The sequence below is a fragment of the Onychostruthus taczanowskii genome, unplaced genomic scaffold (genome assembly GCF_017590055.1).
Source record: "Onychostruthus taczanowskii isolate IOZ18803 unplaced genomic scaffold, ASM1759005v1 scaffold12, whole genome shotgun sequence".
NCBI lineage: Eukaryota > Metazoa > Chordata > Aves > Passeriformes > Passeridae > Onychostruthus > Onychostruthus taczanowskii.
Window position 1 is genome coordinate 4,352,649 of NW_024498351.1, and position 19,266 is coordinate 4,371,914.

At 38.9% G+C, this 19,266-nt stretch overlaps 1 protein-coding gene across 2 annotated transcripts in view; it reads right to left on the reverse strand.

The window, feature by feature from the left end:
* FBXW7 (F-box and WD repeat domain containing 7) overlaps nt 1-19,266 on the reverse strand; it is a 99,077-nt gene that overhangs the window by 2,336 nt on the left and 77,475 nt on the right. For both annotated transcript variants that reach the window (XM_041395747.1, XM_041395748.1), the window contains exons 4-10: nt 17,623-17,757; nt 13,245-13,368; nt 11,237-11,373; nt 9,476-9,589; nt 6,226-6,407; nt 4,973-5,198; nt 754-964 (exon numbers count right to left, since the gene is read on the reverse strand). In XM_041395747.1, the coding sequence (XP_041251681.1) occupies nt 754-964; nt 4,973-5,198; nt 6,226-6,407; nt 9,476-9,589; nt 11,237-11,373; nt 13,245-13,368; nt 17,623-17,757 (1,129 nt within the window). The remainder of the gene's footprint in view (nt 1-753; nt 965-4,972; nt 5,199-6,225; nt 6,408-9,475; nt 9,590-11,236; nt 11,374-13,244; nt 13,369-17,622; nt 17,758-19,266) is intronic.

The following is a 19,266-nucleotide window of genomic DNA, read 5'->3' on the forward strand; positions in this document are numbered from 1 at the left end:
AAATGATCTTAACCATCCTCAATGAGGTGACCACTGTAAAAGTTTGTCTTCAAGTCCCTTTGAAGTGTTGTTATGAGATTACTGCATCAGTAAACACTGACAGTTATATGCTGACATATAAATGTATATGTTAAAGCAGCAGAGTTTGCTTTACAGGGAAATTTAATTTTCTGCTCCAGCCAGCACTGCTGCATATGATATACGAAAATTATTTAAGACCTTTTTTTGTGGGGAGAAACACAACCATGTGTTTGTGTGCATGATGCCTGAGTGGCAACTGTCAACATGGAGAAAAAAAAAAATCTTTCTTTTTACTGAAATAAAGAAAACATCTTCCACTTGCATCTCTTGATTTATTGCAACAGACAGTGTACTTTGCCTCCTGATCCAATTAAACTGTAGGCTTTGAAACATTCAAGTGACCCCTAAATAAATACATTGACTGTCTATTTTGAGATGTAATTTCCTACGTATTTCTGTGGCTTATTAGGCTAATATACCCATAGCAAATTGCTATCAGTCCAGACCATCTGCCTTTCATAATAGGCAAGTGATTTCAATAGATTAGATTAAATACATTTTGTTCTTCTAGCTCAGAAAAAGATCATACAGCTGTCATCAATAAAATATTTAAGTTTCAAGTGGTCAGTGCTTGTTTCTTTGTACATAATTATTTTACAGTTTCTTTATGTAAAATCTGCAGTACAGATAACTGTAGGCTGCTTGATTGACATGAAGGTAGTTTAAACTTACCTTGCAATGTCTGTAAACATTGTCCTGTTTTAATGTCCCAGATTTTAACTGTAGAATCAGCATTCCCAGACACAAGTATATTGTCCTTGAGTTCCATTCCACTTGTGAGTGACTGGTGGCCTGTCAGAGTGTGAATGCAGTTGCCTGTCTCCACATCCCAAACTCGGATGGAAGTGTCAAGAGATCCACTCACCACATGGATACCATCAAACTACAAGAAAGGTAAATCTATTACAAACAATTATATTGGGACTTTACAAAGAAGGCTATTAAGCATTTAATTCACTAAATGCAAGGTTAGATACTATATATATTCAGAAACATTTTTGCAGTACAAAGGAAGAACTCAGTAGAGATGGCCACGTTTGATACTACAGCAGGTGCTTCATGGTCAGTGCAATTTTCTGTTCAAGACATGTGGGCTCTTGAGGGACGTGGTTTGAAAAGAGACTCTGAGCCACTGGTCTTTGAAATGCAATACATCTCCTTTAAACACAGCAGATCCTGACCACCCTGCAGTGTGCAACAGTAAGAGAAAGTACTTTTCCTAAAGGAGACGTTAAAAAACCAACCCAGCTTTTTACAAGTCAGAGGGAGTTTAAGCAGGAGAACAACAACAACGTTATTCCAGAATCATCTACACAAAAAGTCATAACATAAGAAAATTGAAGGAAATATAATTGTACAATGTGGAATTTAGCTTTTGTAACCCTAATGGTGTGCAGTAAGGAAGTATAACCTTCCAGTCGTTGTAGGCTAAGATATGAGATTTTTTTGACCAAGAGGACTGACCATGTAGAGAACAGAAAGGTGGAGAACAGCTTGAGCTATAGAGACAATGACATAAGAGTCCAGGGTTCTCAAAAAAAGGAAATAGCAGTAGAATAAAACCAGTGGGCTTCAAGGAGGAATACTTAAAAAACCCTAGACTTCCTTCCTGTGAGGATTTTATGTATCTATTCTCTGAGGGGAAGAAGAGTTCAGGACAGTTGGCAGTTTCTTAAAGACACAAACTATCCTGTGTAAAAGAAAGATAGAAAGTATTGTAAATTACTGAGACCCACTTGGCTAAACCACAAGGAATTGTACAAAAAGTAGAAACTAGATCAATAGATGTGTATAAAAGAGCACACTGGGACAAAACCAGAAAGGCAGGGCACATAAGATAAAACTAGCAAGAGCCATTTCATTATTGTGTAAAAAACTCCCAACCAAAAAACATAACAAAACAAAACAACAAAAAAACCACCAAGAGGAAGGCCAAAACCCCCTCATTTATCCTCAGTGGGAAGGAAACACTGATTGAGGCCAACTATTTAACTTCTTTTTGTGTCAGTCCTCAGCCATGTGAGCGTAGGCTCACAGCACTAATGCCAATGACAAATGAGTACAAGCTTTTGCTAGAATGAGGGAACAAAATCACATAAGGGAAGTTGTTTTAAGACAGTCCCAGAGACATCTGCTGCTACCTTTGAGAACCCATGAAAGATAGGCAAGTTTCAGATGGCAAATACAATTCCTTCCTTTACTGAAGATGATGGGATAGGGGAATTATGGATCAATCAGCCTAACTTCAATTTCCACAAGGAACTTTTAAGCCTTTTGTAATGTGGTAAGTAGCAGCAAACACCGATCTGTGTGAAAACTATCTTAACCAATATGATTTTTTTTCCACGACGGAGTAAAAAGCCATGTGAAACAGTGAATGTCTTGGTTGTATTTTCAATGAAGGAGACAAATCTGAGGCAGGGATACTATTACTTTGTTCAGAGTGCTATCAGAAATACCAGAAAGAGTTTCAGAGAGGTCTGGCATTTACTATTTTCATTAGGATTGGAGTGACATTTGAAAGAGTAGAACTGACCAAAGGCAAAGAGTGCAAAAGTGAAGTGAAAAGTGTGAAGATCTGAACTTGGCAGGGAACGAATGATGGTACAGCTGCAGCCTGGGAGAAGGGAGGCTGGACAGGAATCTTGGTTATATGTAAGGCAATCTGACACTACTTGTCCATGTGGACTGACTGGTACCTGATAAGGCAAGCAACAAACGCAGTTAAGGGAACTCAACTATCTGGGGCTGCTGCTTCTTCTAAAACCCAGAGAAAATGAGTATCTTAGATCTCTGCAGTCAGACATGGTTGGGCATGGCACCTAGATTCAAAAGAATGGAGAGTGACTGGCACACAGACTGCTTATCTGCTGTATGCACTGCATTCCTGGTGAAAATAAACTAAAAAAGACCCTCTGGTATCTGAATGGAAGGCATAAAAATATCCTTTCACTTCTAGCAAGCATTGATAAGACTTTGACTGGATCCTCTTTTGGGTCCCCTGCTTTCAAAAGAGGATGGGAAATAATCTGACTTCAGATAAAAAGACAAGGACTGCCAGATAGCCCAACAGACTTGGGAACACTAGAAAATATTTTTCTATCCTAAAAAGAATTAAACCTGATTGATGTAACAAATTTTGAATTCTTTTCCCCCTTTCCTGCAAACTAGCTGTATTCCCTGTTCTAAGGTATTCAGAAAGAAAGGTTTAAGGCTGGGCATCCAGAGAAATTGATGGCGCTGCAGTGAAACAAACAATGGTTTGGATCAGTGAGTTATCCATGAACCTTGAAAATCTGTGGGTTACTGCAAAGGCAGGTAAGAAAAAGTAAGAAAACTCAGCATGGTTAGTGGTCTTCAACTGCTGCATAAGGATCTCTGGAAAATATTAGGTCTACACATGGGGAAATATGGAGAGATAATAAAACCTGACGTGGAGGACAGGCTTATTCCATCTGATTATTCTGTTTATGGGAGTTCTGCTGTTTGGGGTTACTTCAGGCTGAAGGGCAGGAGCCATTAGGCAATTTTAAAGAATCTTTCTGTTCCAAACCTGTAAGCACCTGTAGCCTCCAGCTTGCCCTCCCTGACCCCCTTCCCCTTTGTTTCAGAACATATTGATGTGCAACACAACCCACTCATTTGATCCATTATTACATAAATATTTGTAAGCCAAAACAAGAGCCAGTGGTGAAGATAAGGCACAGAAACATCTGCTCCCAAAAACTGCCCCCCACAAAATAAATCCTCAGAATATTTTTGAGAGGTAGGTAGGTAAGCATTTTTAACTTGCTTTCTGCTTGTCTAGAGAACACTCCTCAGCATATGAATGTAAGAGAAGGGCTGGAGTTTTTGCTACATATTTTTGGGAAAGGAAACCAATTAGGAACTTTGTTCATATTTAATATATTATGGGGAGATATGAAATACTTTATGAAAAATGTCTCTAGCACTGAGCTTCACTTTCTGAGTCACTAACCAGAGCAGTTACATGCTGAATGCCATTTCCCAATTTTGAACTGTCTTTGTTGATTTCTTTTTCAAGTCCTGCCAGATTGTGGTGTGAACAGGCACAAGCATGAAATTAATTTCTTTTGCCTTTCAATGCCTGGAAGTGATGCTTTGACTCTATGAATGAACAAAATGATGTTTTGGGTTAGTAAAGGTAAGAAGACCAAAGACATGAAGTCTGTGTGTATCTTTGCCAGCTTTGTGGGCAACTGGTGGGCAACAGAGAGATGCCACAAAGCAGCACCATAATAACCTGCACCTACATTAACATGTTGCTGTTGAAACAGCCTCACACTTGTACATCTGGCCTGTACTTAGAGAAGAGGAAGTAGAAAGCTAGAGATTTACATAGGATCATTAAAATTTTAGGTTCAGCCTTACTGTGAATTATAGTTTAGAATTGGAAGATGGGACTAGAAAATGAGTATAAACAGATCTCCAGAAATCAGAACATTAATCCAATAGGGTTTTTGGCACACTGTCAATTGCCATATCCTCTGATTTATTTAAAACAATAAGTTTGGAATGTCTTGAGGAAAGCAAAAAAGTAACTGCAAAATACATGCAATATTTGAAAAAAAAACCCTCAATCAAACAACCATCAATCTACAAAACAACGTAATTTGCTGGTATAGAGATATGGGCTTTATTGTACTGGGTGCTTTTAAAAAATGCTACTCTAAAAAAAATTTCAGTTTCTAAATTAAGACAACATATAACTAGTGTAACAAAATGAAAGAGGGGTTTATTACAGATGTCTCTGTATGCTTGTGGTCTGTATAATTCTGTACTAGGTACGCATAATTTAATAAACAAGATGAAATAAACTGACTTTAAATATTACTTAAGGAAACTAAAGCAGCAGATAAAAATCACATACCTGTAACGAGTAGACTCTGTTAGTATGCCCTTGCAGTGTGTGCAGACAGGTCTCTGTCTCTGGATCCCACACTTTGACCATAAAATCATATGCACCACTTACAACCCTTCTGCCATCATATTGAACGCACCGAACTGCAGCGACGTGGCCCATCAGGACATGTAAACACTGGCCCGTCTCTATGTCCCACACTCGCAGCGTCGCGTCTCGAGAGCCACTGACCACCCTGCAGCAACGAGAGAGCCCTCCTGAACTCAGCACTGCACATGGAAGTACTGCAGCAATCCAGCCTGGCTGCACATGGGTTCTGAGTTTTAATTTGCAATGTTAAATAGAGTTGGTGCATCAGCCACCGAAGTTCTGGCTTGGTGTGACATTTTAATGGGGTCTCAAATGACTGGAGTGTTCTTCCTTGCTCTACTCACCTGCTCAGGATCTGACTATTTGATATAATTAGCAATCAACATTTAAAAAGGCACTTCATTCCTCAATAACAAAACAATGCCATGAGAAATTCTGTGGACTGTTGTATCTACCTATGAAAGCTTATGAACATGGTGAGCTGCAGCCAGTGCTATGAGCATTCTGTTTTAATAACTGAGTTGACTAATTATAACAAATAAACAAAGATCTTTAGACTTTCACTTTGAGTAAAATAACAGTTATTCTGCCTGATTTTTCTTTCAATTCATATTTCTATAAGGGTTTTTAGGCAATAACAGAAATGAGATGGAATGAACATTAATGGAATTTACATAGAAAAACCTCATTATTCTTCAAAAAAAAAAGAAATGCAACCAACAATCTGTCAACAACTCCATACCACAGCCAAAAAACAGAGCTCTGCTAATGTTTGTTGAATCAAGACATGATTATTGCAAAAATTATGTTATAATCAGTTAAATAAAATACTGCAGTGACAATACTTAGAAGGTTATTTGGTAAAATGAGTAAAAGTTTGTAACATTGACAAAAGACAAAATTATTCCGTGTGGGAGACTGGATCATGGTGTAACAAAGAATTAGCTTTGAAATAAGGCAGACTGCGACTTTTTGAAGTACATGACTCAATTTCCAGTTCTTCATTTAGTATTCTCATGCTCCTGCTCCTATTAATCATCTCCTCCCCTGTGCTGATCTATGTTTTGCCTGGTTTGTGTGCACTCGGTGCTGGATGAGGTCCCCAGGTTTCTGTGAGCACGAGTGTGTAAATGCAGGGCCAGGCTGCGGCTGCAGCTCTGCAGCAAGCTCACCTTTTCTCGTGGAGGTGCATGCAGCGCACGGTGGAGGTGTGTCCGTACAAGGTGTGGATGCACTCCCCGGTCTCGGCGTTCCAGACTTTCAACGTTCTGTCTGTAGAGCCGCTGATGATGATATTGTCCCTCATCTGTGATGACCACACTCCGCCTGTGTGCCCAACCAGTGTTCTCAAACACTGAAAAGCAACATTTTCCTTAGTTACCCTTTTGACACAAGGGAATGGATACTTTAAGAAAAACCAATCTTGGAAGTAAGAGTCGGCTCCCATAGCAAGAGCCAGAAGACCCCTGGAGACTTCTTTCCGATCCAACAAAAAAATTCCCCCTTTTTAAAAAATACTCATCAGATTTCTCTCTCAATTGTTGGTACTTCAACTATAAGGAATTTTTCTTGTAATCTTTCCCTTGACAAACTAAGCTGTCTTTCCACATTTCTCAATACAAGGACATGTTTTGCAGCCCTGAGTCATGTTCCTGGCATTTTTCTGAGTCACTGCAGGATTTCCAATAGCTTTTTGAAGTGTGTTAGAAGTGGAAAGAGCACACACTTGGTAGTTTTATCACCAATCTATAAACCATATATTTTTGTTGTATTTTTCTGTTTGTTTATCCAATAAACACTGCTCTCTGTAAACCACAGCTACAGCATCACTCCTGCAAAACCATGTTTCAGACCTTTATCAGGCTTTACTGCTGCCCAGGAGAGAATCCCACACTACATAAGCACAGTGTCCCTTCTCTGATCCCAAATGTATGACATGATTTCTCACCATGTACAGACAGTGTTTGCTCACACCTTCTTCTATAAAACCCCTGTCGGCCCGGAACAATGGCTTGTCTCTGTCTCCCAGCCTGTTTTCCCTACAAGTAATCACTATATATGCTTTCCCACCAGGCAGCAATAAATGCTAATTAGTACAGACAAGGAAAGATCCTTGCAAGACTCCTCTAGAAAGATATTCCATGAAGATTCTACATTTACTTTAACAACATGATCTCTATAATTACCCATTTTCTAACCCATTTAAATATGTGCCATGTTGATTTTTGCATTATTCTATTTTCTTCAGTTCTGTCACGGGGATAGAGTCTTTCAGTGCACACAGCCATCTACTTCTGCACTATTATTTTTATCAGTCAAACCTGTAACTGCATGAGAAAAGAGGTCAAGGCAGTTTGGGGATCTCTTTTTCTGTAATCTAATGCTAAGTGGCATTAATTGCCGTGGCCTTCCTTTAACTGTTAGCTGACTCCTCTTGACGCAGTCCAATATTTTTCATCTGAGATAGTGTATCCTAAATACCCAGTCTTTCAGGTTACTCCATTTAAACATTGATGTATTTTGGCCTTCTAACTGTCCTGTCCTGGATCTTCTCCTTGTAATCATACCTTTTGAAAATGCACTAATATTAAGCCAAAGGTTACTTTAGGAACAAAAAAATCAAATACAGATTATCTGGATCAACTCTAATAAGAAAAACCATAACTTCAGTAGTAAGCATGAGTTTCTGCTGAAATGTTCTATTATCACTGCATGCTGTATTTCCATCACATGAATTTTCTTCCAAAGTATTTTTCTGCATCAGTGACAGTATAGTAATTCCTGCTGTTAATATCCTGTTCTTTCTAGCATCCTTGAAAATGGTTTGGTTTTTTGTTGTACTGTTCTTCAACAATTTTTAAACCAGTTTTCTGCAATTACTGGCTCCTGGCTTAATTCACTGCTATCAAATCCATCTTTTTCAGTTCATAGCTGATGTTCATTTCTACAGTTCTCTTTTTTTCTTATTTCATCCAATGTGCTCATATTTTAAGAAATCATCCTGTTAAAGCAGTTAAAAACACAGAATTCTTATTTTGGGCTTTACATCTGTCAAGGGAATTATTTAGTCATGTTCATTTGCACAAACCAACCTTTAGGGTTTCTTTATTTTATTAATTCTTCAGCATCAGTAAGCATGAGGGCTGATACAGCATGCTTCTATCTTTCAGATACAATTTCTGGCTCTCTTAAAGGTTTGGGGTAAATGGCCACACTAGGTTTTGTAATTGCTTTCAAAAAATTACTGAACAGTAATTGTTAAGTCATGCCACTGTGCTTAATTGATATATTTAAGAGAACATTTTGCTTTTAGGAGTGTGGTATGTACAAAGAAAGTATTCTTCATTTGCGTTTAGGTTGCCCTTTTCAATTAAAATAGATGTAAATTTCATTATGGGATCCTTCATTAGACAGTTTGTTGTAGGGAAGCCAACAGCAGCAGGGTGAGGCTGCCTATGGCTCTTCATTTTATTCTTACCCACAGTAGGATTAACAATCCCTTCAAGGATCTTCTGGGCATGCAATGACAAATTCTGAATACATTCAGCTTCCACATTATGAAGTGGATACCTTTTACATCTTAGACACGCTATCCTCAGCAGCTGTCCTGTTGTTATCTATACCATTAAAACCAAGCTAAGTGCACACAATACCAGTCTAAAAGGAAAAAGTACTGTTTCCCCAAGGCCTCTTCTACACCCTTGGTCGCTCAGTCACCTCAAAAAAAAACAACCTGTGGGCTGAGTAGCTGTGATGTTCTAACATGACTGAAATGCTCAGCACTGTCTTTTTGATTGCACATATTGTTTTGCTCCTCTAAGCCAGAATTAAATTATTGAAGCTTATTAAATTCCTGCCTGAGCTGGATCTAATTTAATAGGAAATATTTAAACCTAAAGCAAGTTAATTTTTTTTTTTTGGTGGCTCAGCAATATAGTAGCTTGGAAAGAAAAACAAACTCTGTATTTGAAATCTGAGCCAGTAAAATGAATACTCCATTGCAAAAATTTGAAAACAACAGAAAGAATGCTAGAAGATAAGTGAGAAAAAGAGATCCAGAGCAGTAAATGCAGCCTAAGTTAAGCTTTAAGGAAGACAAAGTAATGTTTCTGTCCAAATTCTTTAAAATCCATGTCACAAACGACTCCACAAGAATAGGAGAATTGCCAAGAGAACAAGGATATATGCTAGTGGTAACATGAGCAGCATTGCAATTTCACATCAAGGTGACTTTTTTGAACTGGAGGAGTTTCTGTGTGGGAAGAGGCAACCCACATGTTTATCCGGTACACCTTCGATTGCTGCCCCAGAGCACCAAAGGCCACCCTGCAGCACGGTCTGATGGCACAGCAGCGTTTTTGCTGTGGCACTGCTCTGCCTGTGGCTCGTTTCCCAAGGAATTCAGCAGAGCAGCCACCTCACCTTGCCTGTCACTGCTGACCACACTTTGAGCGTGTTGTCGTCGGAACCGCTCACGATGCGGTTCCCGCAGAACTGCAGGCACGTGATCACGTGGTCATCGTGGCCCTTCAGCACCTGGCAACCGAGAACACAAAAGCAACAGTCACCATTTAATGTGGGAGATTAGAGAAGCAGGCAAAACAAAGTGCTCTTCTGATTCATAAATTACAAAATGCTAGAGTTGCCTCAGTAATAATAAGGCCCCTTAATCCCGTGTGTCAAGTCTAATTTACCGCCAGCTGGGACCAAAGAAGGTGTTTCCCTCCTTCCATGGAGTGATGCTGCATTGCTTAGCAGGCACACTACAGCTACTGCAAACCTCCTGAAAGTACCAGAAAAAAGCGCTAACAAAAGTGGGCTGAATTAGTAACTGGACACTGCTCCATTCCTCTGCCGTTATTGCATCTCTTTATTTTTCAGTTGCTTTTCAATTTGCCTTTTGTTTCAATCTTGAATGAAAAGGATGGGCTGATTATTTGCTGAGTATTTGTATTTCAGTGGTCAAGGCTGACTACATCTATTTTTTTTCCCTTATCAGCCAAGCACTGTATTTTGTTAAATGCCAGTCAGCACCAAAGTCAAAACTGGAAAAGAAAACCATCAACTCAATTAAATGGAAACAAAAGCAACAATTCCATGTGCTGGGAATGGGGACTAGAATGTTGCTTTATAGAGGTGGGATTTTCAATGCTTCATTTTGGAAAAACTGTAATTCTGTATATCTTATTGCAATACAGCCAAAAAAATTTCTTAGTAGAATACATAGGATGAAGAATTTTTTATTTAAGATATCCAAACATTTTTAAGATGTTTGTTGAAATGAAATGGCGTTTGGATAATGCCAGAGGCTGTAATTTTAATAATAATTCCAAGATAACTTGATGTGGCATATCAACGCAAGAAATACAGAACTATTGCCAGAGATGTACATAAGTCACGGCCAAATAAACAGCAGGATATAGCCATAGGTTTTCCAAGGGAGTTCTTTTGTTCTTATTTTATTTTGTTATTTTTAATTAAGAAAATAGGTAAATTGCCTTAAAACCTTAAAAAGCCACGAATATGGGTTTTCTTGACATTTCGGCTGCTTGCTCGTTATCAGAGTTGCTATTTTATTTAGAAAAGGTTTGAAATATTGCTTCATGTCTTCACATTAGGAAAGGATGTAATGATAAATATCAATGTCATTAAAATAATTTTAACATTTAGAAAACCCCAAAGACATCTTAACACAGAATGAAGTTATTGTCTTGTGCTGCTCAATTTAGAATAATATATTTAAAAATAAAGCATGAATTGATCACAGAACAGTTGTGGAGTATTTTTAGGTTGCAACATGACCCAACTCTACCAATACACATATATACACCTATATATGTACAATATTTGTGCCTGTATGTTTAAATATAAGTATTTCAAATCAAGTTTCCATGATTACCTGTCTCAAGAAGACCGGCATATTTATAGCATTCACAAAATTGTACAGAAATTCTTAGAAGAGCAGTGAAAGGGCTCTGCAGTATGAAACGTAACACACTGCCAAAATGGTGGTCAGAATATAATTTAAAGCCAGGGTAAGCTAAAACACGAATTATTATTTTTTTCTGTAGCAATTCACTGCTTTTTGTGCATGGATAATCTTGTTTGTCCAAAGGAAAGAACGCGAGCCACGAGCTGATGCCGCTTTGTTCACGGCCCCGTGCACAGAGCTCAGAACCTCACCTTGGGCGATTTCAGCTCTCCTCGCCGCCAGTTGGTATCAATCCTGTGCTGTCTGATGTAGGCGCTTTTCCATGGACTGTGTATAAAGCCTGGCTTTATTACTTTCCTCCTCTTGATATGCAATGGTTCATCAATTCCTAAAATGAAATTTAGAAAAGGGGGGGGGGGGGGGGAAGAAGAGATTAGGCCACCCAAAGAAAACACTTTCCCTTCCAAACCTTTACTGTGACCCCTGACATTAAAATATGGCGGAAATGTAACAATCTCCTGCATGCCAACATTTGTGTGTCAGTGACACCACCCCGCTCCTCAGAGATTTATACTCTGTCTGTCCTTGTCAGTTCAGCATAATCATTACCATAATCACAACTGAAAATGCTCTAGTTCATCATTCCTTGCTGGCAACCTCCTAGCTCGGGTTTGGATCCCCCTTTCCGAGACAATGCAGCAGAATATTGCCTTTTACAAATGGGTACTGTCCAAAAACCTCCTTAACCACTTATCTGCTTATTCTGGAACAGTTCAAGAAGTCAACCTTTCCATCTGTGGTTATCCACTCTGGTCACCCATCTTCATTACCTTTAAGTTCACTGTGACTCCTGGTATTAGTGAGCTTTTAATTACTTTTTTGATCTGAAAGGCTGAGTGCTTTTGGCATTGTCCTCTCTTGGCTGGAATTTAAGTATAGCTGTGCCCTTTCTGACTTGACACTTAAGCAGTAGAGCTTTGTTTTACCCTTGCTACTACAGATACAGCTTTTTTTACAATTCTCTCACCCCGCTCTCTTTTCTATGCAGCTCTTCTCTCCACTGCATTTCATTACTGGCAGGAGCCTTGTGTCTTGCCAGTATGTGGATTTCACTCTTCTGCCTTTAGCCCCTTCTCTGCCTGCAATCTTGAATTAAGGGCTCCTTCGTGTTACTGAGCAGCTCACTGAGGCTAAGCAGGCTGCAATACTGGCCTGCTTGCCTGTGCTCTCCTGCCTGGATGTATTTATTCTTACTTGTAAGCTCACGAAGGTAAGCTCATTCCCCTCTCAACCTTCTCCTTTCTTCTCACTCTGTTCTTTTAATGCATTTTCACTGAATTTTTTAAGAGGAGAATCTTTAGAGAAGATTTAGGAGGTCAGACACCTGCTTTCCGTCACAAAAGAAAACAAATTAGGTGCCCTCACAAATAGCCAGCTACAACTGACATTGTTTTGTTTTTTGAAGCCTTTGCATCAACCCCTCAGAAATCTTTGTCTCCATAATCCAAGGCAGTCTGGAAAGGCTCCTGTGTCCAAGATGAGACTGCTCTGGGATCCCACGTATGTGGTCTTCCGCACCTCCCTTTCCTCCTGGCCCAAACAGACTCCTTGTTCCTATAATTATCCTTAAAAATAAGAGCTTGCATTCTCCATGTACGCAAATACACGGCTACTTTCACGGGAGCCTTTTCTTGCCCATTCATATCAGTGCCGGAGCACCATATCTTCTTGAATTGGCATGAGCAGGATAACAGCCATGTGGCTAATGGACTGTGCGTCCCTCTCCAAGCAAACCTTTCAGCACCTTCTCCCACTACCGTGTGCCATCTCTGCCTTAATTACCCTACAAGTGATGTGAAATTACAGCAGCCTTTCTACCAACCACCAAAACAGTTTTTCCTCCACGCTGCAACTGCCAGGCTATACTCCTATCATTTTTACACCTCAGCTGTTATTTCTTTTGGTTCCATTTTGAATAAACACAATCCTCAAAAAGCAATCCCAGCTGTATTCTAAAAACATGCAACTAGCATGCTTTATAAACAAGACATTCAAGCCTAAACTCTAGCCCTCCATGGATTATTTCTATTTCCTGCTTTCAAGAGAGATACATACCATGTAGCTTAAAGCATAACTAGCACTAAATCTGAAGTCACATGAATTGCCTTTGTAAAACTTTAAGCTTATTATGTAAATGAACTGCACTTTTTATGATGGCAACACTTCGACCATTACATCCATCATTTTGCTCAGCCTTACCCTCCTCTTTGCATTTCTCTCTCCAGAGAAGATTATCTTCAGCCAGAATTCTCCAGTAACGACAAGTCTGGGCTGCCTGCAGAAGGTCCCTGGGTTCCAGGAATGACAGCACATACAGTGCCAGCTGTAAAAAATAAGAAGGAACTGTACTTTCTGCACTGCTTTTGAAGAGAAAAGTGAAATAACTCCATTTACTATCACACATCAGGGGCTGAAATACAGAAAATTGGAACGATAAATTATTAAACTATCTCTGAAACTTAACAGACTCCAGTTTATTCCTGTGGGCATGTGGAAATATAACAATCATCATAAGTAACTAAATCCTTACAGATCATATCACAAAATTATTCTTGCATTTGCAAGAAAATAGGTGTCAGCTAAAATAATTACTACATTTTTTAAAAAATGTAAGCCACATTACTTTGAATCATTAGAAGAATTATTACCAAAGTAATTATATCTATGTTATTTTAGCTAACAATTGCAACAAAGTTATTTTGAGAGTGGAACGAAAAAGTACAGCGCTCACCATGTGAGCAAACAGGGATGTACACTGTGATGGGTAACATCACTCAGAAAGCCCCAACACAGAACAAGTAAATGCTGCATTCTCCAGAGCTCAAACCACTCTGCAGCCGTAGGAAAGACAGTGCAGGCATCGCTCATTTGCTGATGAGAATTCAAACACACTCCTGGGTGGAGTTCATGGAGCTTCATGGATTGGGATGCAGTAGGATCAAGACACATCACTTTAGTACAGCTTGTTACCAAACCCTTGTTAGGGCAAATCCTAATGAGCACCAGAAAGTAAATGGAAAATGAGCTTTTCCACGTGACAGAACTGAAGTTTATTGGGAAAAAATTAAGACCTTCTCTGACTGAGCTAAGCCATATAGTGATGACAATAAAGCCCCCAAAATCTCCAAATTGCTGTGAAGCCTTAAAGCATAAATCACAAACCAGAACACAACTATCATTAAGGGTGTGATAACCAAGTACAGCTTTTCTACTTGACAGCAACAATGCAACTCCCTAGTCATGGAAAATAAGTGTAAGAAAGTCACAGGAAATGCACAGAGTCCCTAAAAACTCTGCAGAAATAATAATATTGATAAACATTAATGCAGAGAACTACTCACATGCTAACAGTGAGGACTTCGTCAGTAATTAATAGAATGCAGAAGCTGTCAAGGAAATCAGATCACCCAGTTTTACTTCTGCTTGCCATGTATTTTGTTTAGGACTTTCAATTTAATTTTTAGCTGAAGTTTTAAGATTAGATAGATTAGATAGATAGATAGATATAAACAGAATCTGCCCTTCAAAGCAGCAAAGACTGAAATCTACTGAGGAAGTTATAAGTGAAGGCTGTTGACCTCAAAAGATTTTTGACTTTATTTTGTGAGAAACATTTAGTAATCTAGACAAGCTGGTGACAGAGCAGGAAATAAAAATTCACCACGTTGCAAGTGCTTGCATTTTGGTTGCACACACACCTTGTTTGCAAGTCATCACCTGCAGCTCTTGGGGAGCACACAGCGCTCCACATTAGAGGGACCTGTGCCTTCAGTGATGTGTTAGATCCTGCAGCACCCCAGGCCACAAACCTGAAGAACCTTCTCTCTTTATTCAGGGAGTCAGCATTTAGGGCCTGGTGTAAGGCTATTACAGGAGCAACAACTGTACTGGTCCTTTTGGACATTCTGCCTCCATTCTTGGCATGTGAAATTACTGAAGAAGTCTTGTTTCCTAACACACATCACACAGACCTGCGTGTGACAAAACTCAAACATGACACGGCCCCTTTCCATTTTTTTAGCCAAATGTTCCTCAGTTGACAGCAGTTTGTTTAAATATTACTTAAAAATTACTATCTCTACAGACACAGACATTTGCTAAGCTGGTGTTAATTAAACCTATGAGCCAACTGATTCTAAACCAGGTTAAATATGGGTAATATTTATTTTAGACTACATTTGTCTAAATAGTCATCAATGGTCAACACAGCCCGCAGCTGACTTTAGGATTAGCAGTGGATAAAAGATGACATCCCTTTGTCTCAGCTCATGGATCTAGTTATAAGAAAATTTCAGGTAGCAAAGATCTGACCTTTGACTGAACTGGATTTAAGACTACTCTCTGTTGAAGTGCTAATAACACCTAACAGAGTAAGCAGCTCCTTGCCTTTCTCTTCATTACACACACAGAACCAACAACATTTCCATGACTGATTTCAGCAGAATTCTTTATCTATTGGTGTCTCAACCTGATTTTCATAAATAAGTAATTAGAATAATTATTTCTAAGGTTTCAGCAAGAAAACAAGAGTATTTATTTCATAATAACTGTTTCACTGCTGGTTTCTCAGGAGGAAAACAAACATTTCCATGGTTATTTGTCTTTGCATTGCAGACAATGGTTTTGAAGCAAATCCCTCCTGTCCATATCATCTTCCTGTTCTGGTTTGGAAATAGAATCAGTGCATTGCATCCAACAGCACTGGAGCTAACCACAGATGTTAATGCAGAGTGACAGCCCAAGGGAGCGTGTTTTCACAGGATGCTGCCTTTGCCAGGGAAGCCTCCTCATGGAATTACTGACCCCAACAAGTCGCTCGTGCCCCCTGAGCTCAGAGCATCACCCCCCAGTGCAGCCAGCACTCAGCAGCTGGGGACAGCCCTGCTGAGGAGATCTGGGTGAGGGAACAGCAGAGGAGAAGGTGAAGTCAGCTCCATGGCTTTTTTTAACTCGGGTAATTTTGGTGACAGTGACTCGGGGTTAGGAAGCAAAAATTATTCAAGCCAACTTCACTGGTGAAATCAGCCTGCCATGAAGCTACACATCACAATATTCTGGTTTCAAGAGGCAGGAATCCCACAAGAAATAAACAAATTAAACATTAGTAGTTTACAGGAGAGTGAAGAAACCTAAGTGAGGAAGTTTTACTGCTAAGTACTGCATTTCTTCTGTGAAGAAATTGTGAAAACTGAAATTATCACATGATCTTTAGTTACAGTGTAACTAGATCACAGTGAGTATTGCCACAAAATCATGCAAAGAGAACTGATCTCTGAGCTACTGTTATCAATTGTCTGTTAAATTTCCAGACTGAATAGACGCAAAAGTGGCAAAGTATCTTCTGTCTCTTCAAAATATAAATTCTTGTTGCCTTCCTCTGCCTCTGATGTTTTGGGTAGCTTCTCTAGAAATATGGCAATCATGCAGAGGTTCAGGCTGCTGAACTCTTCTCCTCCCCCAGTGGCCTTTCCACTCCCTGAGAAGGCTGCTGCAGGAATTGCTTCCCTAAATACTAATCTCACGTCCTGTGTACTAAGTTAATACCTGCTGCATAAATTGATTCCAAGCCTTACAAATGCCAGCCAGCAAGGGAAGGCTGCGACGCTTCCAGACTTGTGACGATATGACAGTGTAGTAAAGGAAAGAAGGGCTTTGTACATGCAAGTATTCAAAAATAGGATATATGCCAGAAAAGTGTGTCAAAGAACAGACATGAAACAGTCTTCAGGTAACAAAACCATGTCAAACACAGCAACCAAATACAAACACCAAAATAATTTTTAAAAACTTGCTTTGCAAAGTGTTAGGAATTGAGACTTAACTCCCTAAAACCAATCAAGGTGAGTTTATAAGTCAACTAAAATATACTTATTCAATAACTGCAGCAAACTGGGTTTATAACCTTGTATATCCACCCTTGTGTTCTAGTTGTGATGGCATCATGACTTACTCTTGTGTGGACAGCACTTAATTACACACACTGAAATCTAAATCTCAGTTTCTCTTTAAGTGGATACAACATGATCTGATTTTCAGAGAAGGATTTACTGTAAGGTGTCTGCTTAATGACATTTTGGCTTGATCCTTAATAAGAAATGTTTTTCTGGGTTTACTTTTGGTATATTTGGTAGAGATTTTAGGGTTCTGTTTGTCTAAAATAAATTCAAAAATAACATTAAAAAAACACTCACCACTTACAGCATTAAAAATAATGCTTACACTCACAGAATAATGTGCAGAGAGGTCTTACATCCAGAGGAAATCTTTGTGCATGTGTGTGCCCTAACAGAATTAGTTCCCCCAAAAAAAAGCACGATTGGCCCAATTAAGATACAGAGATATTTTTAGAGCTATTGGATTTTGTTTAAAGGGGTCATCTGTATTTCCTGGTATCTAAATGCTATCAAGAGACGGAGATATGTCAACCTGAAATTACAGTAGACATGTCATGGCAGTGTTCCAAACTGTGAACCTCTAACATGAGTTTACATCGCTACGCTGGCAAAAAGAGCACGGAAGTTTTCTAAAGATGGCAGCCAAGGCACTTCAAAATGCAATATTACCCCGCAATTCTCACCTCTTTTGGGAGCAAGGAAATGAAGTCTCTTTGAAACTGGGGCTCTATCACTTGCATCATGTGTTTTACTTGTGTTGGTTCACAACTATCAATGAGTTCATCTAGAGCAAGTAACTTCTCTGGTCCGCTCCAGCTCTGCAAGGGAAGAAGAAAGAAAGAAAGAGTGAGCTTAGTTTAACAAACTGGTTTGTTAAACCAGTTGGCACAGTAAGTGCCACTGCTGTGCCAATAAGGCAAATTAAGTTTCCTCCTCGAACTACATACAAGCATATAAAAAGCCAGGAGATAAATGCTCATGCTAATGACACAAAAATGAGGAGTTAATCAACACAAAATATTCAAAATTACTACACTAATTCATAAGCTAAGAAAGGATTTGTTATACACACACATACAGATTGGCAATTAAATAGATAATAATATTTAGTAATAATAATTGAATTAATTAAGCTTCTTTTGAAGTTGATGAAATCTACACACATGCTGCAGACAATGCAGGGGTTGCAATAGAATGAACTCCCTTTCTCTATTGTGCATTCAAGTGAGATGATAGCTTTTAACCTTCATGTTTCATCTGGTAGACCAAAATCTTGAAATAAGAGGAAAAGAAAGTAAAAAACTTTCTTGAAAAGTACATTAGCTTACTCTCTGATTATTACTACAGTGTGTCCCTAAGTGACAATGTTGTAATTTCAGAATCCTGGCTATAAACCAATGCATATTTTGTAAGTATCAACTTACACTTGAATAAACAGGGAATTTTGATTGGTAATTTTCTTACTCCGCATTTTTACTAATGGGTGCTATAAAATTTGAAGATTTTAATAAGGCACTCAATTGGGAGCATAGCAGATTAGGAGCACCATTTGTAGGAAAAAAAAATTAGTAACTTAATATACTGAGGATTTAAAAATCATGTCTTAAACTCATTTGTGCTCATCAAAGAGCTTTGATTTGTTATGTGAAAACAATTTAAAGAAAAAATTACAGAAAAAAAACAACAGCTACTGCTAGCTGATCTAGCAACAGAATTAGAGCACAAATAAAGCCTTAGAGAGAAAATGAGACATCATAGTTTTTGAGAGCAGATTCACATTCCTATTCTCAAATGTCTTCTAGAGTGACATTTACAAGTAAATTAGCACATACAAATGATATTACAGTTAACATAAGAGGCTAACTCAAGCTTGAAAAAAGAGGGCAAGATACCTTACAATTTAGATTTCTGTATTAGTCTGCCATGTATCTCAGGACCTTTACTACTCATGCTCTAAATTTGGATTTGACTCTGACAATTCACTCTGGTTTCCACAATACTACAATGTTAGCGTACTGTGCAGTTTCTGCCAGAACAATGAGGAAATTGAAGAAGGTGGAACTTCTGAAAGTGAATGCAAAGTAGCTAAATGCCCAGCTTTACTCAGTGTAGGAAGATCACAGCACTGCATCATTTTTCCCTAATTAAAATATCAAAATGGTTGAAATGTCAGTAGAAGTATCATTTACCCAAACGATGGCCATGGGGACTCTCAAGTGACCCGAGTGCCTCACGGCAGTGAAGGTGGCTCCATCAGGCAGCAACACCCTCTGGAACTGCCTCACCCCACTGCCCTGCAGCAAATGTGTGCCAGCTACTGGACAGCC